A 24,565-nucleotide genomic window follows, 5' to 3' on the forward strand; every position below is an offset into this window, starting at 1 on the left:
ACTCGCAAGATCTTGCCCCAAACGCGAGTCTTGCAAAACGACACTCTATTATATTATTCACATTTGACACCGGTTAACTTGTTATACCCGTCTACAATCATTTGAGGTCCTTTCATATTATGGACAGCGTATATCAGCGGTTTTCCATTCAAACATTTCAATCTCGATGGAACCAATTCAATGACGTAACGAAGCAAATGGTTGGCCCAGTTGATTTGTCTGATTTTTAGTGCTTTTGCGAGAATTCCAGTCCAGAAAACATCCTGAAAAATGTTATTTGATGTCTTGGTCATAACAAATATTGTACCTCTATTATCCACTGACTGTAGTTTTTAGTAGCATCCAGCATTTTGGGAATCACATTTTTTCCAATCAGGTAAATTGGGCCATCGATATACGGAGGAAAATGTTTTTGAGAGTAGAGAGTCATGGGTACGTACCTGAAATTTTAAGGAAGTGATGACTCGAACATATTTAAAAAACACACCATCGATGCTTTTTCTCCCTGACCGGAGGTGAATTCCTCCAAATGATACCACTAATTGCATCCACACTTGACTGCTTCTTTTCACTCAAACTATCATAAAGGCCTTCCATATAAACTGCCATATCATCATCAATTTTCAGTTGGAAATCAGCAGACTCGCAGAAGTTTTGCTTATAGGTCAGAATTGCATGAACTTTGAGAATGAGAAGTTCGTAGGATTCATATAAATCCGTCACTATCAAATCGTCATATTTTTCTATTTCTTTTTGAATTGAAGAGTTCAAGAACTCGTTTTGAGCTGCTGATATGATGAAGGATATCCGAACGTCGTTGTTCTCAAAAAAGTAAACTAAAATTAGGATAATATTTCAAATTCTCACTTCAACATGTTTTGAATTGTTTGGGTTCGCCCAAGTGTCTCGGATTGCCTGTCGAATTTCAAAATTTCCAGCAGTAGAAAGAATTGTGATTTGCAGTTTCGTATTGCTAAAATCATTTCATTATGTATTCATCGATCAGGAAAATGAAACTCACTTTGAGCACTGTTTCTTTGGAATCGTTACGAATTGATATGAATGCCTCTGATCTTTGAATTGAGCGGAATATGTTCTGTTTTGAGACCAATTAGGATGTGAAGGAGTTTCAATGACTTGAAAAAGGGATGATTCGGTAGAAAAGGTGCGTATTCGGTCAATATTTAAAAAAACTGTGGCATCTGAAAATTCATTTTTGTTGACTCTAGAAAATTATTTTATTCAATGATGACGCCAGCAGTGTCAACCACTGGAAGGAACACCTTGTTTACTCAGAATTATGTTTTTTGACTTTTTATGGTCATGACTGAATTGTCTGGAAAAATGATACTTACACAGAATAACAGCTATCAGAAGGTATTTCCACAATCTTCGCCAAAGATTCATGCATGAATCTGAAGGATACATTTGTTAGAAATAGTTGGAAAACGATGTCAAAAATAGAAGAAGTCCCACATTTTATGTCGACAGCCGTTTAATAAAAATTCGAAAACGAAGGGAAGACGACGGAAACCTAACGATGGCACTGGACATCAAAACTTTAGCGAAAAAACTGAAACGCAGAGAAGCTGAAGAAACTCAACAAATCATTCATAAAGATCTTGAAAATTGATTGTGAAAGATTTCTCAGTCGTTTAAGCCCTCAAAAATCACAATTTCCGAGCAAAGAAACGAAAAATGAAAGAGCGTTGTCTAGGGATACATATTTCGGATTGTGGGACGACGGGAAAAGCAGAGAGACTTCTTCTCACCTGAAGACGTGCCGCCGAACAGAGAAAAGCGAGAGGAGACGAAGAATGAAAAGTGTGTGTGTTTGTTTTGAAAGCAAACTTGCAAATAAACTTCATATATCCGGGAAAAAGTAGAATGTAACTATGTATATTAATTGAGAAAGATACATGAACTTTGGAGCGAGAAATTGATACTTATTCAGTAAAAAAAGAGAGGAGAGCTTATCGCTTAAAGTTTAATTTCTAAAAGAGTTGGGAATACAAGTATTTTATCACTTTTTGATATTTCACAGACAAAGAGGTATATGGGTTTAAAGTTGACGGTTTGGGGATGTGGAGATTCTATTAGAGCGTATACAATACTTTCGCAATATTGAGAGTGTAGCTTCAGCACACGGTGAATTTTTTAGGACGGTGAATTTTCTAATGTAAATGCGCTCTGACGCGAATACTGTAGAAGTATCGACGCGCATGCTGAAAAATGAATAACTGAGTCGCTACACAGAGAATTTTGCGACCTAAAGAAAAAAAAAGGCGCGAAAAAAAAATTTAAAATACGTTCTGGAAAAATCGCAGTGTCAGCACGGTTAACCATCTCGTATAAAAAAAATACACCAATATTCTCTATTCATAGAATTATATTCCATGCTGAATGATTTCAAAAGGATCGATGCAGGAGTGCCAAAACAGTGTTATCTAATGTTTAATTAAAAGTCCAGCCTTTTAGCTTGCACCGGAACAGAGAAAAAATGACTTTTGCTGCCCCTCGAGCGTTGAAAAATCCTCAGATTTCGAATAACCATAAAACCTTCATGAGAAGGGTCCCTCTAATAGAAGTGCCCTCCGAGGTGGACTTGGAAAAAATAGGAGAGTCCCTTCAAAATGTGTTCTTTGAAATTCAAAAGAAAAAAAATTCGAACGTTTTAATAAAATCTGTTCCGGATATTCCTCAATTTCATAGAAACGAAACTCAAAAAATGCTCAATTTTTGTGAAATTGATAGATTTTCATGAATTTTTTGAATGAGAATTCACCGATTTTTGAATGAAAATTTTCGGAGATGCTGGCCGGAAAAATAGAAAGACCCCCTCTAATTGAAGAGCCCCGAAGTTACCTTGGAACTATAGAAGCCCTTCTAATACAGGATTTACGGTAAATGAAGTCGATAAAACAGTGATTCTCAAGACAACCTCTGATGCGTATTGATCAGTTAGTTAAAAGAATGAAAAAAAACCAACTCGAAATTCTTTTTCATAACCTTTCCATTACAGGTTTTTTCTCCTTCATCAAACTGTAGGCGGATTGCTTTAATCCCTCTATCTCTCCATTATTTCGATTGTGAACTTTGTGTGATGCATTCAGTGTATTTTCAACTTGAGACTGATCTTTTTCAAATTTTAAAGTTTTATTCATCATAATATCGTCCTCTTCAGTGAGCATAAAAAACAAATTGATATATAGAATTCGATCATAGAAACACAACCAGTTCAATGAGCTATTCTAATCGATTTTTGTCTATAATTAATAAAAATTTCAAGACTTTCTAAAATTATAAGAAGTAGACGCCTGTGAAACTTTGACCATCGGGATTCCATGAGCGTTGCTCGTTCCTGGAGTTCTACTTGTAGCCACATATTGACGAGATCGCTGTTTCTCTTCAGAACAACTTCCACACAATCCCGCGCATACAAAAGCTACCAAAATTACACAAAGAACTCCCCTGTAAAATGAAAATATATTCCATATTTATAAAAGTCAAACTCACATTGCAACATACTCTCCCGTATTATGGCAACAATACATTCCACAACAGTCGACCATTGGGCCAGGACATCCGAAGAAAAGAGATCTTGCGGATGTACCATTTGCATATGTTACCTAAAAATGATTGACATTTTGGGTGCACTATCTTGAAAACTCACATTCTGCAACTGTCCATCATCTGGTCCAATTTGGTATTCACATAAAGCTGGATACTGATCTGGAGGCAATTTCTCTTTAGCATGTGAGCTACTCCAATAATATTGACGATTGTCATATCTGAAAATCAGTGGAGGTGTTAACTTTATAAACAACTAAATCCTACGTAATTGGTCTAGCAAGAGATGAGATGATCAGAGCATTCGTCAGACTTGAATGTGTGAAATAAGATTGAGAATAAGATGATGCAAAAACAGCTGAACGGAAAGAAGATGATCCATAACTTGATGCAGGTGATGAGCTTCCTCTGAAATGTTGAAAATTATAGAATTTCAACTTTTGTAGGTATTCTCCAAGTTTTTCCAATTCTTTGTGACATTTCTTGTGTTTATATCGTTCTCTATTTTTATTGGGACCTCTAAACTTTTTTGGGACCCCTAATTGTTTTTCGGACCCCAATTTTATTTTTGGACCTCTAAACTATAAAAGAGCCCTACTTTCTGTTTCGAGCCAAAGGCCGGTCTTTCTGAAGGAACTAAAGATTATGTGTTTAATCTTACGTTTTCCATCCACCGAGTCCAGATCTTGATGTACCAGCAAAAACACTTCTTCCCGTGACTCCCGACCCTCCGATACCTGCACCTCTTCCGAGTCCACCTCCTCTTCCGACTCCAGCTCTTGCTCCACCGCCACCTCTTCCACCACCTCCACCGCCTCGTCCACCACCACCTCGTGCGATTACATCAGAACATATCAATGTAAGAAAAATGAATAGTTTCATAGAAACTAGGAGAACCTGGAAAACGTTCACTGGATATAAGCGAGCAGTCTCTAAAGAAAAAAACGACACAAAAACGGTAATGAAGTTGGCTGGTTGAATGTGAAATGCGAAAATTTATTTTCTTTTCTTTGATATCCATTTCAGATGAAGGAGACGAATGGAAACAGGGGAGAAAAAAAATAGAAGAGAGGATTCAGATGAAGTCAACATAAGGGGGAAAAGGCGAGAGAAAAGAAGAAGTGTCAGTGACCAGTGATGAGCCATTGAGACAGCAGAGAGATTAGAGAGAAAAAAGGAATAGATACACAGCTCTTCAGAACAAACAATGTGGTACTAATACAAAAAGTGAGAATTGATGATCAGATTAATAGCATGTGGGTGACAAAGAAATTGGATAAAAATCTGTTGAGAGATGGGAATTGATGATGGGCTCTATCCAATCACATGATGAACGTTTATTGATTCTATTCCCCTTGCGCAGCCCTGTATACAACAAGGGGAAGGCCGGTTGTCTCGGTAATAAGACAATTGAGAATATGAAAAAAGAGGGGAGATGTCAAAGGGATATTCTGAGAAACTCGGGTCTATTTTATACAGGCCAAGAATATACAGAAGCTGTAGTTTGTGACGTAGTGAAACCAAAATTCTAGAGAGCAAGCTACCGTTTATTGTTAAATGTAATTTTTGTTGCAGATGAGTAGAAAACATGACGTCAGAGAGCACAAAAGTCTAATTCTCTTTGGCCACCCAGTGAGACCTCATTGCGTCAAAAGAGAGGAGAAGGCGGAGCATGCTTTGTCAAATGGTTTTAAAAACAAAACAAGAAAAAATACTGCAATTTGCATTTCTGACATATGGGAAAATAAGAAAATTGATCCGAGGAGATGGAAAAATTTGATAACCTGCTGAGATCTTTGTGTTACATACGCCAAGGACCTGGAAAAAAAAGTGACGAGTTGAATACTTCTCTAATTGGCTCGTTTCGTATTCTAGAAAGTTTTTTTCTGAAGAAAAGAAAGTAGGCATCATGGAAAATTGACGATTTTGAAAGATTAATGACCGATCATCTGGAGCATTCATCTGGATCTGCTCAGAATAAAAAGTCAGATGAATATTCTCCTCAACATCAGGGCTGAGCGAAAAAAGACCTCCGAAAGAAATCCGGAAAAAAATTTATTTTCCGGTTTCAGGCTCCGAAAAAATTCGGAAAAAGTTTTTTTTTCGGAAATTTTGGCCGAAAAAACCGGAAAAAACCAAAAAAAAATACTTTCCGATTTTCGGCTGAAATTCCGGGTTGGAATGATAATTTTTAAAATCGAAACGTATTTTCGAATTTCCTGCAGCTTTTTAGATTTTTTGGGAAGTTCTTTTGCTTTTCTCAAGTTAATCAAATACAATTTTCCTTATTTAAAATTATATTTTGTAACAAATTGACCTTATTTTGCAACCGACCGAAAAAATTGTTACGAAAATATTTTAAGTCCGAAAATTTTTCGTCAATCTTTTTTTTCCGTTACTGACCGAAAAAACGAAAAATTTTTTCGGTACCGAAAATTTTTCGCTCAGCCCTGCTCAACATTTGGTTTACTCAATGACTCAAAACAACTATAATTGCATAAGAACGCTGTTCCGATTTTCTTTTAGGTATCATGTTTCTTTCGGACAATTTTTTTCAGAAGACAGTAAACCAACTTTTGACCCTACTCAACTATTTTTTCAGACGATGACTCAGGTCTTATCAAGATTCAATTCCTTGTTTTCTTTCCACCTACACTCACCTAAAAATACAACTTTATTACCGATTACTCAATAAGAAACATTGAATATAAAAACGTTCTCCGGCTCCATTGTCTTCACTTTCACAATGAAATTTCTTCTCTTCCTGGCTCTTCTTCATTTTGTCTCATCCCTCCCAACTGTTGCCCCAAAAGATCATTTCGAACCATGGAATTTTTTTGAGAAGGTTCCAGTTGAACAAGTCATAGACCCTGACTACAACATCCCAGCTGTCCAAGATGCTCCAGAGATCCCAATGGAAGAAAGAGACTCTGCAACTCATGCGTATTCCGTTGATATTGCATTTCATACAACTGTCAGTGATATGGATTGTCTGAGAGATCACGGTTACAAATCTGTCTTTGTGAGAGCTCTCAATCCATCGGGGAATACGTATTTCGATAGAGAAGCTTTGAACACCATCAACAATGCATACGATGGTAATAAGAATGTCAGATTTCTTCTATCCAAATTTCTTTTCAGCTGGTCTCGGTTCCGAAATTTATATCACACCAAATATCAATTCTACAAGATCGGGAGGAGATCAAATTAGCCTCGTTTATCAAAACTTGCATGATAATGGAATCAATGTTCGTTCGATTTGGATTCAAGTCACTTCGCCAAGCAATTGGGAAGCCCCGATGCCTGTGAGAATCGAATTTATTCATGATATGATCCAAAGAGCACAAGTGAGTTTTATACATCAACATTTCTGAATTTTAGTCAACCCGTTATCTTTTAGGTCCTTGGACTTGCAGTTGGAATATACACTTCTTTCTATGATTGGCTGGAAATTACAGGCGGATTTAACAATTTCTCTTCTCAAGTGTTCCTCTGGTACTGGCATGTTCTTGGAATTGGAGCTGATGGAGAAACTATTCCAACTCTGGAAGATTTCCGTCCGTTTGGACCATGGAAACAAGGAACAATCAAGCAATTCGGACAAGTTGAAAAGTTGTGTGGAATGATTGTTAATCGAAATGTTTATGGAATATTGAATCAACAGAAATCCAAGATTATTCATATTCCATCTGGAAACTCCCACATTGAAAAGGAAATGATCCGCGTTGGTGGAATCGGACTTTGAGACTTCTGATGACGACGAATTCAAAAATTCAAAACAAAAGCATAATACGAACTATTTTTGTTATCAATTTCATTGTTTCCATAAAAATATCATTTTAAAAACAAATATGTTTTCCCTCTTCCATCGAAAAAAAACGTTGAAGTTCACAAAGCTTAAAATATTCCCAAAAGAAGTTAAAGTTACAAAAAGAGTATTCTGTGTGTGGTTTTCTGATTCCGAAAACTCTGGCGTCATTTTCACTTTGGTATAGTCTCGCACCGAAATGATTATCAATTATCATCTTCGGAAACCACTATTGACATTTAATTTTGACTAATCAATCTATCGTTATTTTATGAGATTCGTCATTTTGTTGCAGAAAATAGATACCGCCGTCTGGTATATAAACCAGACGATAACTCTTCATTTCGTCGAATCGATCAAACGTTTTCAGGATGATCAAGTCTTTGATTGCTCTCACTTTCCTATTTGCTCTTTCTTCTGCGAGACCCCAAGACACTGAGCCAATCAAGATTGGATTCGAGACAATTGATGCCAAGCCAGCTCCAGAGATCGTCAATAACGATGCTTCTTATGGTAATGCTGTCGACTTCTCCGTTCCAACCAGTCCAGCACTCATGACTTGCTTGAAGAAGGCCAAGTACCAAGTTGTCTTTGTTCGTGGATTTGCTCCAGCTGGATCGGGATCGTTTGATATGAACGTAGTTGGATCCATCAGAAACGCCTACAACGCTGGATTGGGAATTGAAGTCTACATGACTCCACAGCCATCTTCCAGTTATCAAGGATACCAACAATTGGATATCCTCTACAACGGACTCACTTCCAATGGTATCACTGTCAGATCTGTCTGGATTCAGGTTAGTTGATTTTCGCTCTATTAAAGTATAGACGTTTATAGCATAAACGAGTGCATCTTATCAGTTCAAAGTCATAAAATTAAAAATTGGTTTTTATGAACTCTTCAATTTCAGGTCACTTCTCCATCCGATTGGCCAAGAAGCACAACTTCCAATATTAACTTCATTAACAGCATCGTTTCTCGTGCCAAACAACTCGGACTCACTGTTGGAATCTACACTAGCCAATACGATTGGAGTCAAATTACTGGACAATGGAACACATTGAGTTCCGATGTTCTCCTCTGGTACTGGAATGTTCTCGGAAGTGGAGTTAATGGAGAAACCAAAGCCACTTTCGATGATTTCCGTGCTTTCGGATCTTTCAAGAAGGCGTCTGCGAAGCAATACGCTCAAGTTGAAACTGTCTGCCAAATGGTTGTTAATCGTGACGTGTACGCTGTTGGAATTCCAGCTGTTGCTTCTGAAAAGGCAAACGAATCCGACAAGATTGTTGTTGGAGGATTTGTTGGAAACTAATAACTGTTCGCTTTAATTTTGTGATCTCTTCTCTGGAAAGTTAATAAATCGTGTATTTTTCCTCTGTTGTCAGTATGTTACTAGGTTGTAGTATAAAACGAAAATCGATAAAACTGGGCGAAAGAGTACTAATACACGATTAATAGCTGTTGAGAGGATGTTTATCTACTTTTCTTCGGGTGATGCAATGTTGCGAATTAGATACATTTCAATGAAACAACGTGTTTGCACACCTAATTTAAAATTAAAAATATGAATACAGAGTTGATTTTTCAAACATCCCACTCGAGCGTTGTCGGTAATTTCTTGTCGAAGGTTCCGGCTAAGAGCGCTTCTGAAGCCGACCAAAATCTCAAGGACCGCTAATTCGTCGAAAAGCCAAACAGCCCTCAATTTCTGACCAAAAGTTACAAAAACATTTGAAAAGTTTGCTGTTTTTCACTAAAAAAAAGTAAAACAAATAAATTGAATTGAATTGATAGCCGGTACCGTATGTTTGACATTGCTCTGGAAAAAACTTGCATAGTTTTAGTTTTTGGCTCGCCTTTAGTTTTTTTTTGAATTCTAATTTTAACGTCTTCTGGCGACGGGACATTGTCACAAAAAAACGTCCCTGAAACGCTCCATTTTTGATCCCCTCGAGCAATGAATAAATCGGGTTCCGACTAATAGCCATTCGTAAATGTCGGTCCATTTTTGCATTCAAAAGACTTTAATACACACGTAAAGCTTTCACAGTTTATTACAGCTATTACACAAAACTATTCAGGGAAGAGATCCGTATCAACTAAATTTAAAATCCGACAACTCCTCCAACAAAAATCTTGCTGTTCTCGGTGATGGCCTTCTTGGAAGAAGAAGCGGCAGCTGGGATTCCGACAGCATACACATCACGGTTGACAGTCAGAGAGCATACAGATTCGACTTGAGCGAATTGTTTGACTGAAGCCTTCTTGAAGGATCCGAAGGCGCGGAAGTCATCAAAAGTAGCTGGAGTCTCTCCAGTGACACCTCCTCCAAGGACGTGCCAGTACCAGAGAAGAACGTCAGAGCTCAAAGTGGCCCAGTTTCCGGTGATTTGGCTCCAATCGTATTGGTTGGTGTAGATTCCCACGGTGAGTCCGTATTGTTTAGCACGAGAGACGATGCTGTTGATGAAGTTAACATTTGTGGTAGCAGACTTTTGCCAGTTGGCTGGCGAGGTAACCTGAAACAAGTCGTTTGATAGAAGATTATAATCTTTTAGGAGTTCTTATCAGTATCGTCTCAAGAGTTTCTTTTGAAAAATTTGTCGATAAGAGATGTGAGTGTACTAGAGTCCTTAATGCACTCAATGATTTGAATGTGAAATTGTAATTACGAACCTGAATCCAGACAGATCTGATGGTAATTCCATTGTTGGTAAGTCCGTTGTAGAGAAGATCAAGTTGTTGGTATCCTTGAAGAGAAGAAAGTGGTTGTGGAGTCATGTAGACCTCGATTCCGAGTCCTGCGGAATAGGCATTTCTGATGTTGTTAACAGAAGTAGTATCGAAAACTCCAGATCCAGTTGGAGCGAAAGCTCTGAGGAAAACAGCAGCATATCTGGAAGTCTTGAGGCAGTTCATCTGAGCAAGAGTGGCAGGAACAGCAAGATCAACTCCATAGGCATAAGAGGCATCAACACTGACGACTGCTGGGGCTGGCTTCACTTCGATCTTCTCGAATACAATTGCGGAAACATCCAAATCATCTTGAGGAAGAGCAACGATTCTGTTGGAATCGACGTCTTGTGGTCGGGCAGAAGCCAAAGTGGCGAGGAGAGTGAGGGCGACAAGCTTGAGCATTGCTTCTGGAAAGAAGTGAAATATAATGTTGATGCAAAACGGAGCGAAAGTTTTAGAGGATGGAAAAGAAAACCCAATGATTCGGTGATGGATGGAGGCTCGTTTAAGTAGAGGCCAAAGGCAAGTGATAAGAGTAATCAGTGAGATGGAAAAGTGACGAGTAGAGAAGAGATTCAAGGGGAAAAGAGGGAGGCGCTAGTCGTTTTCAAATGTCAAACAGATGGCCGGAAAGATGATAATGAAAGTAAGAAAATAATGAAGTGCACGCATTGAAAACCGTTTAGTTTTTTAATTCAAAAAGCGATCCAAACAAGAATAGCTCCCAGCTAGCTAGAATTATACAAAAAAGTGTAGTAAGTTTTGTACGAAAAAGTATATGAGTCATACCACTCAATCATTCATTGATACTGACAATCTTGTATGTTATTGCTAAAGGAAGTACAATGATCGGTGGTTTCTTGTCCCTTTTTGTTGCAAATAGTTTTGTAATACCCAAATCATGTTGCTAACATATATCTCAGGGATAGAACCTGAGGAAAACGGACAATTACATAAGATTTTTCAGAAAACAGGTGATATGAGGAAAATTTATTTTCGGTAATTGATTAACACAGTCAACAATCTTTGATTCTATACACAAATATCCAATGCATGAAAAACGGTCCTAAAAACTGGAGCCTGATTACGCAACAGCAGGGGCTGTCCCAATTAACGGCACAAGTAACTTTCGAGAGAACCCTCCCCGTTTGGCATCAATACTATTCAACTCTCTCTTGCCTTCTCGGGCGTTGCTGACTTCTGGTCAAGTGTTTGTCAGATTCCAGATACTAAATATGACCATGCTATAGAGTATAGAGCCGTTTTCTAAAGAGCCGTTTTCGGGCATGTTCCGACTACAGCCGAGAAAATATTTGCCCAAAAGCCGAACCCGTTAAATTCTGCACAGAAGTTACAAGCAGGACGCCAAGTAGTGTAGATAATTCACCCAATTTATGTCTGCCATGATCTTGACGATTTTTTTTTGAACACTAATCAATTTCAGACAGTAATCCGAGACTTAAATTTCCGACCTTCTTGCCCACAAGATTGCCAAAAATATAAATTCGTTATCAACCTCTCATTTCAAATCTCGAGTTGTTCATGCTCATAAAGCTGAACTACCACCCTACTCGTCTGTCATTCCGAATTCGCTTTGTTCACTTTTTTTCCATTTTCAATAAAATATTCGGTCCCAACCTCGTGCTCTTCACCACATTCTGTCATTGTAACAATTCAAAAAGCTCCAAAAAAGAAGGTCGCCTCTCGACAACAATTGACGGACTCTTCCCGTTTGCCACTTCACCAAACTTTCCTTCTTCGTTTTTCTTTTCTTTTCAGTTTTTTCTATTTTTCGGAGCCATCATCTTCTCGTCAACGATCCTCTGGTGACGTACCAATCCTAAGAAAAAGTAGGAAAGGCTCGTTCTAACTTTGATGAGTTTTTTATTAGGGCACTCTAATTAAATGAATAAGAAGAAGGGAGAAAAGTTAGATGGCAACCTAGGGTAAAAATAGCTAAAGTGTCTAGGATTACTCGAGCATAAGAAAGAAAAAAAAGGAAGAGAAGAAGTAGGAGTTGTACTTGAATATTTTTTTGTAGCGGCCTACTGATTCTGGAGAAAAAATAACAGAAAAAGAAGAAGCTCAGCGACCATGAATCAGGTGGAGTGTTGTTCCTAACTAGCTAACCAACTGATGTTTGAAACAGGTTGCACATTCTGTTGTTCTTTCGGTGATTTGGAAATTTTTTGGGGTCTCTTCTGAAAATAAGAAGCCTTGAAAAGGGGTATGGTTATTCTGTCTTAATGATCTTTTATTGAATTCGTACTCGTCTTAAGAATATAGGTAATGCAATTCAATATTCCTTTCTATTTCCCATCGTACTTATTTCAACATTCAATATTATCTTCTATAGCCTCATCTCTTCACTAAAGCGTTCTCAACGTTGGTGGCACTAACGCCTCCAAATTGTTCCATCCCGATCTACACACAAAAAAACCTTGACACGTCATCACTGATGGCATGCAAACGCATTCATAATAACGATCGGTTGGCTTCCAGCATGTCGGACTCGTGTATTATTTCCGGGGCATTCGTCCGTTTTTGTTGCCCGCAGCTCTCCCATTCTTACCACCAAACTCTTCCTCAATACATCGCCTTTTTTCTGTGTTTTATGTGTCCGAATGGTTTCCCCCGTCCCCAATTTTTACGAGTTTTTCTTTCTTTTCTCCTTTCTCGTTTCCTTCACATATGATCGTTTCGTTGCATTTTTTTCCATTTTTCCTGTGTTGCTCTTCCCTTTTTTGTCTCAAAAAACCGCTAATCCCAAGATTTGTAACATGAAATCTGTAAATCTAGTTAACTGAAAAAGAAAAAAGAGAAGGTGTCGTCAGTGCGTTTCTTCGATCTTAAATTCCAAATATGACTTATTGGGATTAGGAAATCGTTTCTCTGATCATACATTTCATAGAATTATAAAACTTTCGGTCCGTGGAAAAGGTTTTGGGTTTTGAAATTCCATGACAAAATAGTTACAATTTTAGTAAAGTTTTTAACACCGTTCTACAAAAAGTACCGTAGTTTGAATTCCTGGCTAATCAACTATTTTTTATGAAGTTCCAATGATCCTTTAGCCAACACCAACGGAAAACCTTATTTTTTATAACATCTCAAACACGAGAGACCTAAGAACAAGAACGGTTTTATTTTCGAATTTCTGATTTGGTCTGTATATTCATGGAATATATTCTGTAAATACGATTGACATCTTTTTCATTTTTTTCATTCCTTCGTGAATAATATTAATCAAATTCACCTCGAATTTTATTGTTTACATCAGGTTAAATATTTACTTCTAGAGTCCGGCCCTGATTTTTCCTATATGATGTTAATATTCAGAATTACTCCTAAAAGGAACAAAAGCTTATATATCGGAAGCTTTCCTCGTTTCACTTCTCCTTGTTTTTCTCTTCACGGCTCTTCTTCTGTCAATCCATCATTCCATAGTCGTTGACCTCGTTTCCTGTCTCCATGACGTCTTCTTCCGACGTTGCCACCACCGAATCGTGTGCACGATCTCGTTTCTTCCCGCCCGCTCAGATGCACACTCTTCTTCTTCTTTTAATCCTTCAATGCTAGTTGGCCAAAAAGAAGAAGGAGAAGAAGAAGAAGAAGAAGAAGAAGAACGTCTTCAGCAGCTCAGCGGCTCTAAGACGACGAAGAAGGAAAGTATAAGATGAAGAAAAAGAAGACGAAGTGAAGAAGAAAAAGGGCCCCGCACAAACGCATCGATCGGTTCCCAAAAGAGAGGAAAAGAGAGCAAAAGAGTCTCTCTTCTCTCCTTTTTCCGCACACATGGGCTCTCTCCGGAGCATACACAAGCAGACGGCACTGCCATATCCCAAATGTTGGCTCAAAATCCTGGAAAAAGGAATGGTGGAAGAGAAAAAGTATTGCGAAACTCAATGCTCTTTTTTGTTCACTATTCGCTCCCAATGCTCTTTGTTTTCACGTGTGTCATCTGTCCATTTGTGTCCAGTATTCCAAAATATCCGATTTCTCTCCATCCAACCCCTCCTACTCATCCCAACCTTTTTCTCTCTTGTTATTCTTCATTTCTCATTTTTTTTCCCTTTTTATTCACCCCTTTTTCATTCATATTTTTGTTTTGCTCATTCTTCTTTTTTTCTTCGATTTTCCATTCCATTCCTTCATCCCATCATCTTTCCTCTATCCTACAATTGACCATTTTCATTTTTCACACCTGAATGCGCACCAACTTTAAGTGGTCTTGCACCAAAAAATTGAGTCAGCTGTGCTTCAAAATTTTCTCATTTTTTATTCATGATTTCATAAAGAACGTCATTTCAGATAAAAGTAGATTCACTTTATAGTCCAATCGTTATTTTGGGAACTCTTTGTATATTCATATGGTGTCTGAAAATGACAGATATACGTCATCCGAAGCAATTTCTAGAAAATAATATATTTATTCATCTGTCGTTATTATTTTCTTGCTTATTCAATTTTAGCAAGTTTTTATAATCAAAATATGTATCATATTTCTGCATAGCTTCAATGATAGTTTCCATAATATATCATTCTGGTACGTTATCATTCTGGTACGAAGAATCGAAGTTTTGGAAAACACAACACCAGCTACCGTAAACTTGAAAACATGTTTTACTTTTCGGAATTATTTTTTCGATTTTCGCTCGTTTCCAGTCAATTTTTCCACTATAAAAATTTTCATAAACCCAAAAACTAACAAAAAAATTGATAATTTTTTGAAAATTTCAGTTTATGCCATTTTTTGTACATATTTTTTTGTATTTTTGTTACTAAGCCTGAAAAAATCTGGAACTAGCTGAATAACTTCAAATTACACAGTTACAATGTGTTTTTCATGCAAAAAACCGGCCTAAACTGTTATTTTTGAAGTTACAAATTTTTGTGGAAACACGCGCAAAGTACGAAATTTTTATAAAAACATTCGAAAAACTTGAAAAAATTGGTAAATCTTAACTTAGTCCACATTTTTACCTATGGGCCCCCTTTTGACTTGGGCCCCCCTTTTCTCATGGGCCCCCCTTTTCGCTTGGGCCCCCTTTTCCCATGGGCCCCCCTTTTCTCATGGGCCCCCCTTGTCATAAAGAGCCATTATTTTTAGGTTACTGTAGTTGTTTCTCTTCCACAGTTCGAATTTAGTAACAAGAATAATATCCTCAAGCTAGAAATTCGAATTTTAGTGTCCCTGGCCAAATATTTTGCAGCTGAAGGTGGTAATTAGAAAAAATACATTTAACCGAACATCTCATTTTTACACCTCTATTCTATTCAGAACTCTAGAATTAACACTTTCTGACGTCATTCCATACATACAGATATCGTCATTTTAATTTTCGTTCGAACTTAAAAAACATTTGGCTCAAATTGTCATTCTATTCATCCACCGCCTTAACGTCACCTCGACTCGTATCATCTTTATCTTCTTTACCTACTTATTCGCCAACCCTCTTCCTTCTTGTTCTTTTTCCCATCGCCACGTCATCATGAATCTTCGTCTTCCCCGGTTTCCCAGCAATTTCAATTCTTTCCGGCGATTTATTTCCTTTTCCCGCATCGCTCGCGACTCCGAATGTTCTTCTCTTCTTTTTTTTTCCTGGTTTTCACTACTTTTGAATTCATCAGATGTTGTGGAAACTGAAAACATGAAGGAGAGAGGTCAAATGAAAAATGAACATGTTGTTTTTCATTCTTCTTCACATATCTTATGAAATATTTATAATTAATTATGAGCATCCTCCATAGTTTTATATTTTCAATTCTTTTCCCATATTCTTCATAACCTTTCCAGATTTTCATTTCGTCACTCATTTTCACAGGTTGTTTCAAACTCCACCTGTTCGAAAACTGAAAAATATATAGGAAAATAATTAACTTTTCAGTAGAACAAAAATGAAAAAAACATCCTGAAATTGAGTGATGAGTCAGTGAAAAAAATGCGTAGACACAAAATGCTCATCATCCTGTAGCTAGTCAAAATTATAAACGTTCTCTGTAGAGATCCAGAATGTTTTTGTTTTAAAATATAATTTTACGATATGATGGAAGAACAATAGCAAGTTACCGTGGAATCTTTATTATAAGAGCAAACCTTTCTATTGTTCCATGGTAGTTTTGGAGGGCCTTTCTATTAAATAGGGCCCTTCTAATACAGGTTTAACGGTAAATCGTGAATGCATTTTATTTTGCACTGATTTAATTTTTTTTTTTAATCCCAAACATGGTAGAAATCTGTCCCATTGCCATACAAAAATTCTATGATTCTCACACTACCCACGCATTCTGAATATTCGGCGTCTTCTGATTTTTCGTATTCAGACTCCAAAAAGAATCTCCTACGTCAAATTTTTGTCCTTTTTTATCCTTTTTCTTCACAGTGATCTTCTTCAAAATAAGTTTCTGATTCCTCTGATCGCCCACATTTCCTTCCTTCCAACTCATCCTTTTTTTTTCTTTCTCTTCCAAATTCCAGTGCTCAAAATGTCTAATCCCTGGGGCCTGTTCTTCTCAAAAGTGACATCTTTTGCATCTTCTCTATTCTCAATTTCAAAAAATGTTCCGTTCTATTTTTTTTCTTTTCTCTCTTTTTTTCCCGATTTGTTTTTAGTTGTGCTTGTGTTTTTTAGGAGTGGGAGTAGGAGAAAAAACTAGATCGAATCTTTTTTTTTCCTTCTCCGAAACAACTCAGAAGTTTTTTTCTGCGTTTTCCAGGGGTCGTTTTCTCCGTGCCATCCATTCAAAAAGCGCTTATTTTATGAATAATTGCCTTTTTTCTGAGCTCTTTTCGTTTCGTTTCGTCTTCTTCTTTTGTCGCTTATTCTTTGGGGTAAAAAGGAAAAGAAAAAGAAATTGGGTAGAGGGGATGTTGTTTCGGTTGGTTTTGCAGAAAATTTGTAGATGACAAAAGAAGGAGGAAGTCTTTTTACTGGTTTTGAAACTCTTCTCTTCCGAGTTTCTCGAGTTCAAAAGTTTTTTTTTTGAAATACTTATTTTTGAGTTCCGTTTTTGGGTTTTCTTTCTTTTTGAGTTTCTGAAAAACCGATATTACTGTGACCCACAGGAACCAAAATTCACCATTTTTATTCGAATAGAAGCCAACCCAGACCGTCAATATTGAGCTCAATTATCTCTATTTCTGTGAAAGATATCAAACATTTTAATTGGTGTAGGAACTTTTCGTTCTCTCAAACTGTTTGGTTTTTATCTTTGAAACCCGGCAAAAACAAAATACCACTGTCTCTTGAGAACAAACAAAGTTTTGCAGAAAGTTAGTTCTAACGCTAATGAAGTTGTAATTTTTCGTGCTCATCTCGAACGAATGTTTTTCTTTAGCAATCATTAAAACTTCCTTTTTGAATTTACGAATCCTCTCAAAAAATTATTCCTGACTCATACTTTTTTCTTGCCTGAATATCAAATGAGAAGCTTTTTCTGCGTCGGTTTTCCATGGAACAGGTGCCTTCTCATTTCCTATTTCCACTTGTTATTCTCCGTCTTTCATCTCGAAAAACACATTAACGGATAGCGGAAACACGGATAAAGTGGAGAGAGTGAGATTGAGAAAAATACAAATTTATGAGTAGATTAGCATAATCCGTCGGCTGCTCTCTCACTTATATTTCTAATTTTTTTTCAGTCAAGTCAACGCCTCCTTCTTTTTTTTTCAACCTCCGCTCTCCTTTCATTTTCAGCCTCTCTCCGTATATTCGATTTTCTACTCAATTCAATACAATTAATCAATTTTTACGTTTTCAGGTTGTGTTGAGCAGTCAGACAATCGAGAATCAAGATGCCAGGAGATGATGATGTTCCGGAGGGTCTTGAGGCGATCAACCTCAAGATGAATGCAACGACTGATGAGGTGAGTCAATGGGAAAAATGGGGGTGAATTCATGATTACCTTGAAGATAGATGGTTGTGAAAAAATGAAATTATTCGAATGGAGAATTCTTCGAGAATTGGGATTTATGAGGACAGATACCAAAATTTTTCATCAAGGATCAGATACGACGGCGGGATATTTGAAATGTAGAAATTTAAAAAAAACAAGTTTGGTTCGATATGCCAAATAAAGATACCGTAGCCGCCCACCATAAGTTCAGAATTCTGGAAAACTCATTGACATGTGCTTAGAACCGTTTGAATTTGAATATTGAAGAGTAATGCTCTACTGACTACCAGCCTTGGTCGGATTCGGATAATCGGATAAAAAATTATTCGAGTTTTTGGCTAATTTGGGATAAATTCTCTGACGGATAATTATCCTACTAATTGCGAATAATTTTTGAGACAGAGCAAACGTATCCGAAAATTGAGAAATCAGTTGAACCGAAATATTATTTCTTGTCTTACTTATTTTCGTTCGTCGTATATCTTTTTTATGAAAATTTATTTCCAATTAAATAACAAGAAACGTTTTCCCCTGAAATACTCCGAAACCATTCGAAAGATATAAAAGAAAAACTCGAATGTCCGATTCTCCGAAAAGTTTTTTTCCGACTGAGCCTGACTACTCGGTGTAGCTTCCACATCATCAGAAGTTTTCCTGATTGCCTTTTGATCAATTGAATTGCAAAAACACGTGTTTAATTGAATCAACGCACAGAGTCTGACATGATATCATAATCTTTTTCTCCCTTAGGGGTTTCTTTTTTCAAATTTCGGAGACCGATAAATGTGTATTACAAGCTAGAAAACTCTACAGCGAAACCTTTCACACGACCACTCTGTTCGAATAAATTAGAGTTTTCAAGACCACGCTGATTCCTTTATCAGATGCTCTCCCCGTTTTTCTCAAATGAAAAACGAGAAGAATGAAGGAGGTCCCATTCCATTTTCTGAAAATTCGAGCAAGATAATAACCACCATTTTTTGGGAGCCGCCACGCAAACTAGCGTGCAAGATGAGCTTCTGGAGCAAAGATTCTCATTTTGGCTCATTTTCATGACCTCGGAGCACAGAGATTTTTGTGGTTTTTTTTCAGCATTAGTTTCCTATGTTTGACTTTTTGGAATGCTTTTGAATTCTTCAGATTCATCGATTGCAAAGCTAATTTTTTCACAAAACCATTAAAGTGAGATATCATATGGAGACTTTCAAAAAGAAACCGTTTTTCTCTAATAAAATCCCACCAACTTTGGTCAACTTTGTTCAACAATTATCTTGATTCTTTCAAAAGAAATCAAGAATTTGTCAGTTTATTAGTCAGCAAATTTTTCATTTCTTTCAAAAGAACCAAAAGAATTGAGATCACCGTTGACGGTTTGAGTGGGCTTCTAGTACAGGGTTTACGGCACCTTCCGTTTTTCAACAAAGGAAGAAGGATGTTAAGAATTTTTCTATATACACTATCAATTTTCTGATGTCTCACCTAATTTATTTTTTTCCGTAGAAAAATAGAACTAAAAAGCCCCTGTTCCGAAACTCTTTCTGGGGTTCTTCTTGCTTCAAGCGCCCACCTCCAAAAAACTGGTGCTTTATTTTTCTATTCAATTTATCCGCAGCAAACGAACCAATTTCTGTCAATTTATTCAGTCCTATATCCATTCGATTTGTTAGATTCCCGAATTCAATCAGTCGGTGTGTTCGTGTTTTCTCTTCCACCTCCTTCTTTACTCTCTTCAATCCGTAATTGCATCAGCTGGTTGAGGTTTTCTCTTCGTGATTGAGTGCCCATCACTGCGGCCAGCTCGCCCGGTGCTTTTTGGTTCTGCATATAACAATTAGTGAATTTCAAAAGTTTTAATTTTCACATCAAAGTACTGAAATTTCAAAAATTTTTGGGAGCCACGTGAATCTTTTGAATCTCCCAAAAGATGGACCGTTAAGTTTTTGGGAGCAACGTGTTTTTTCAAAAAATATAACAGAAATATTAAAACTTTCTGAATATTTTTCCCAAAATTAAAACTTTTGAAAAACACTACTTGTTATATAGACGGCAACCAGTTTATTTTTTAAGTTTGAACCACCAACAAAAAAACAGAATTGTTAGATCCGTTATGTCTGTTTGTCCACTTTATTTTTTTTCGTCAACTGACTTGAATTGCGACCCTCATAAAAAGTGATGATGTGGTCGTTGTGGAAGAAGAGAAGAAGCGAGAAGAGTATGTCTTTTCAGTTGTGCTGGAGTATGCACATACATATATAGACATGGGACCCACAACCATCTCTACATCGTCTTCTTCTGCTTCTTTTTTCGTTTTTTCGTTTCCTTCCTTTTTTGTGTTTCCCAAATAAATTGAAAATTCGCATGTCATTGGCTAATTTTTCGCGGCTCTCTCTCTCTTCTGAGGAGTCATCCCGCCGCCCGGGAGGCTCAGACGGGTGGCTCTTCTCATTTCGATTCCTTTTCTAGTGTTTTCTTGTGGTTTTTATTTTTTTTAAATATGAATCGCCCTTTTTTGTCTCTATTTTGAAACATGGGGGAAATTTGTACACCCGTTGGGAACAATTTCAATAATTCTACAAAGAGATGCGTGTTCTTTTTCCTTTGTAAAATCTGGATTCGGCAGAAAATTCGATATCTACTATATTTCCAGTACAACATGATCCTCTATGCAAGTTTATTTCAAAACATCTCGAATTTCGAATAATTTCCCATCGCTTCCACCCACAACTCCCAATACCCCAGTCTCGGTGTCAACATTCTTGTTCAATCAGTCTCTGTTTGTGGTCTACAACTAGAGAAAAAATTCCCCTGTTTATTTCATATCAAATTCGATTTGTACATCCCGACATTTCGAGATAGTTTCCCTCCGAAATCTCCTTCAAATTCAATTTCAAAAATCTCTTGATATTATAAAGAGCCTTCATTCTAGAAGGATGTCTCCATATCATTCTCGTTCCATTTCACATGTACATTCATTATAGAAAACACATATCTCGATTTCATTCATGAAACCATTTTTGAACATCTAGAAAACCCCTATTTCCGAAAATTGAGAATTTGAGAAATATGTAAGGCTTCATTGAACAATATTGTAGATGTTGAAATCTATGAAACATGAGAACATTCCTCCTTGATTGTAGGAAACCTTCTTGCTGATATGAAACCTCGAAACGCGTGCCAATAACCTTCTTGACTTGCAAGTACATCATCATTGGAGGCGAGTCATGATGACGAAAAGATTCCATGAATTTCTAAAAAAACACGTCATCTCATCCTAGATACTCACTCAAAAAACCTATATCGGTATTTACGGTTTTCTTCTTCAAAAGGTTCTCAAATGACACACTAATTTTTTAAGATAAGTGGTATTTTTGAAGAGCCTTCAGTCAGACGAATTCTAATATTTCTTCTTACTCATTTTGACTTTTCTATCGTTCTGGTAGACCAAAAAATTGGAGTTGTGAATGAGAAACGCGGAAGGTCCCACGACGACAAATACCGTACTCTACAATTTTTTCTGGATTTATTTTCTCGACTTTCGTGCGTTTTCAATGCATTTTCTCGTTAATAAAGGTTTATATTTTCCGAGGAGACAAAAGTGGAAAGCGAGAAAATGAATTCTGAAAAAAATTTTAGGTTACGGTAGTTTTTGTTGTGAACCTTCGGCCACGGTCTCCGTCGTTTCTCCATACCTCGCATTATTTTGTACCAGAATAATACCATAAATGAGATTTGAAGTTTTCACGATAGAAAAACCCCACTATATTGTGAAACCAATTGTGGTTTTTTTGTTTGCTCTTCAAATTCATTGTCATGCTTTATTTACTGAACAAAAATATTATGTAGAACTGTTATGAAATAAGTACATACTGCATGGAGAACTGTACAGAATATTTGAAATCTGTCTCCACATCTAGTCCATTAAATACGGATTACGTTCATGGGTTCATAGTTTTCCATGGGTTTTCCTCGCATTTGTTTTTTGTTCACACCTCAAAACCCTATTCATGAATTAACAAAAAAAACCAGAACCTTTTCTTTTCAATTCTTTCAAGTTGGTTTTTTTGTTCCTTTTCGGAACCAAAACCTTCAAACTTCTGAAAAAAAGACGTTTTGAATCCTGGACGCTGTCAGAATATGAAGTTTTGATCCATGTTAGAAAACACTCTTCATTGTTAGCTTCCCTAAAAATTTTCGTGATTTCGTGAGAACAAAAAAAAAGAGAGTCGTATGGCTCCGATTAGAAGCTCCCTCCGGTATTGCCTAATTAGCACACATACACACACCCGCCAACCAAAAACTTCAGCTTCTTCTTTCCTTTTTTTTCTTCTTTTCTTTTCATTCTTATTGACTAACGACGTGAAAGTTTTGATTGATTTGTCTCTTCCCCATCTCTTCTAGTAGTACAATCAAACTCCCAAGTCCCTTTTCGATTTTCTTTCTTTCTTTTTCTTCTTCTTCCACATTTTTTCCATATCTCTTCTCATTTCGAATGCATGTCCCTTTTTTCCATTTACGTATTACTTCTGTCTTTTTTTTCGTTTGGGTTGTTTTATTTCCTTTTCTCCTTCTCTTGAATTACTTACACCACACACTTTTCTTCCGATCGAATACTCTACTCTCACATTCGAGAATTTCCGTGTCCAGATGGGGCACCTAGATGCCTTTTGGCTCTTTTTTCTACTACCAGGAGAACTAGAGCCTTTTAAGGATATTGAGGATATTGAGAATAGGCAACACGAAGAGTTTGTTGACTTTTTGACTAGGATCGGAAATGCATATGCATTTAAGTATGGCCCAAGGCTATACTCTTTCACTTTGTTGTCTCTGTTCTTGATCACAAAGTAACCACATAGTGTTCATTTTTATGAACAACTTGTCTACTTCCTTTTTTTGTCTGTATTCAAATTGTCTCGCTTATACATAGGTATTTATTGGAAACTTAATTTCCAACAACCCACACAACCTTTATTCCCTTGAGAAAACATATCAGGGTTCAAATCCACCAACACATTCGTTTTTTTTCGGAAAGTGGATGTTTAGTCAAGAAAGGCCATATTGAGAAAAAAAAGCAAATTCTCATTCCTATCAAGTTTCTTCCCGAAATCTTTGTCTTCTCCCCATCTTCCAAACGTCATTGTTCTTCGTTTTGTTGTGCTCCATCAACTGTGAAATTGCTGTCATTTCGTTTGAAAATCTGATTTATAAATCCTCTCGAGCCTAAAAATCGCTAGAAATTCAGTTTTTGGGAGTCACATCATCCTTTTCTTTTCTCCATAAGAATTCCTTTTATTTTAGACTGAAAAGCGTTCAACTGAAATCTCTCCTATTTCGTCTCCCCGTTTATCCGGGACGGTTGCCAAAATTCGAAAAAAACGGGGATGTCGGCTCGGCGCGGCGCTCCCGGCGGCCAACGGCATCCCCGTCCGTATGCCGTTGAGCCGACTGTTGATATCAATGGTCTGGTATTGCCAGCTGATATGAGTGATGAGCTTAAAGGACTTAATGTGGGAATTGATGAAAAAACTATCGAGGTAATCATGAATGACAATAGAGGGTCTACATAAAGATTTGAAAAATTAAAATATCCGTATTTTTAGTCGTTGGAATCAACTCGACGCATGTTGGCTCTTTGCGAGGAAAGCAAGGAAGCTGGTATCAAGACTTTGGTCATGCTCGACGATCAAGGAGGTATATTATCACCGTTATTCAAGACACATTAATTATTTGTACACTTTCAGAGCAACTCGAGCGTTGCGAGGGTGCGCTTGATACCATCAATCAGGACATGAAAGAAGCGGAAGATCATTTGAAGGGAATGGAGAAGTGTTGTGGACTGTGTGTTCTTCCATGGAACAAGACTGACGACTTCGAGAAGAACTCGGAGTATGCGAAGGCGTGGAAAAAGGATGACGATGGAGGTGTGATCTCTGATCAACCAAGGATCACGGTCGGAGATCCGACTATGGGACCTCAAGGAGGATACATCACCAAGTGAGTTGTTCTTATAGAAATTTAAAAATGCTCAAGTTTTGCTTCTCAGAATCACGAACGATGCTCGTGAAGACGAAATGGATGAAAACATCCAACAAGTCTCGACCATGGTCGGAAACTTACGTAACATGGCAATTGATATGAGCACTGAAGTGTCCAACCAGAACAGACAACTCGACAGAATTCACGACAAGGTGAGTATATTCTCTATTCTATTTAGAAGGCATTTCAATTTTCAAAATTTCAGGCTCAATCGAACGAGGTCCGTGTGGAGTCTGCCAACAAACGCGCAAAGAATCTCATCACCAAATAAGGAACAACTTCTCAAAAAACGTCTCTCAATCTCTTTTATTTTATTTTTCCATTTCAGTTTTTTTCTGCATAATTCTTCTCCCTTGACTCAGTATTGCTTCGCACTTAGGACCATTCGGAAGCAGACAAAAAAAACAAACACGAAAAAAACCAAAAATAGAAATCTCTATGTCCAATTGAATAATCGAAAATCCCCGTTTTTCAAACTTTTAGCTAATTAAAACACCTGGTAGTTGTGACGAATCCT

At 37.2% G+C, this 24,565-nt stretch overlaps 6 protein-coding genes across 6 annotated transcripts; 4 read left to right on the top strand and 2 right to left on the bottom strand.

Annotated features, from left to right (window-relative positions):
* Window positions 1-53: 53 nt before the first annotated feature.
* On the bottom strand, window positions 54-4,452 carry CBG09575 (the record flags this gene model as incomplete). Its single annotated transcript, XM_002637030.1, has 9 exons — window positions 54-263; window positions 308-440; window positions 488-822; window positions 868-973; window positions 1,022-1,225; window positions 3,630-3,791; window positions 3,838-3,978; window positions 4,232-4,307; window positions 4,329-4,452. 9 exons carry the CDS (start codon window positions 4,450-4,452, stop codon window positions 54-56), a joined length of 1,491 nt encoding a protein of 496 aa, XP_002637076.1.
* Window positions 4,453-4,609: 157 nt separating this feature from the next.
* Window positions 4,610-4,753, top strand: CBG27080 (the record flags this gene model as incomplete). Its single annotated transcript, XM_045237634.1, has 2 exons — window positions 4,610-4,654; window positions 4,748-4,753. 2 exons carry the CDS (start codon window positions 4,610-4,612, stop codon window positions 4,751-4,753), a joined length of 51 nt encoding a protein of 16 aa, XP_045098899.1.
* A 1,563-nt stretch (window positions 4,754-6,316) lies between these two features.
* Cbr-lys-3 lies at window positions 6,317-7,315 on the top strand (the record flags this gene model as incomplete). Its single annotated transcript, XM_002637029.1, has 3 exons — window positions 6,317-6,668; window positions 6,712-6,917; window positions 6,971-7,315. 3 exons carry the CDS (start codon window positions 6,317-6,319, stop codon window positions 7,313-7,315), a joined length of 903 nt encoding a protein of 300 aa, XP_002637075.1.
* Window positions 7,316-7,749: 434 nt separating this feature from the next.
* Cbr-lys-2 lies at window positions 7,750-8,694 on the top strand (the record flags this gene model as incomplete). Its single annotated transcript, XM_002637028.1, has 2 exons — window positions 7,750-8,175; window positions 8,290-8,694. The coding sequence occupies 2 exons, from the start codon at window positions 7,750-7,752 to the stop codon at window positions 8,692-8,694; spliced, it is 831 nt and encodes a 276-aa protein (XP_002637074.1).
* A 793-nt stretch (window positions 8,695-9,487) lies between these two features.
* Cbr-lys-1 lies at window positions 9,488-10,520 on the bottom strand (the record flags this gene model as incomplete). Its single annotated transcript, XM_002637027.1, has 2 exons — window positions 9,488-9,901; window positions 10,059-10,520. The coding sequence occupies 2 exons, from the start codon at window positions 10,518-10,520 to the stop codon at window positions 9,488-9,490; spliced, it is 876 nt and encodes a 291-aa protein (XP_002637073.1).
* A 12,873-nt stretch (window positions 10,521-23,393) lies between these two features.
* Cbr-ric-4 lies at window positions 23,394-24,319 on the top strand (the record flags this gene model as incomplete). Its single annotated transcript, XM_002637026.1, has 5 exons — window positions 23,394-23,546; window positions 23,613-23,703; window positions 23,754-24,006; window positions 24,056-24,200; window positions 24,254-24,319. The coding sequence occupies 5 exons, from the start codon at window positions 23,394-23,396 to the stop codon at window positions 24,317-24,319; spliced, it is 708 nt and encodes a 235-aa protein (XP_002637072.1).
* Between the last annotated feature and the right edge of the window lie 246 nt (window positions 24,320-24,565).

This window comes from Caenorhabditis briggsae, assembly GCF_000004555.2.
Source record: "Caenorhabditis briggsae complete genome, chrV, whole genome shotgun sequence".
NCBI classification, from domain to species: domain Eukaryota; kingdom Metazoa; phylum Nematoda; class Chromadorea; order Rhabditida; family Rhabditidae; genus Caenorhabditis; species Caenorhabditis briggsae.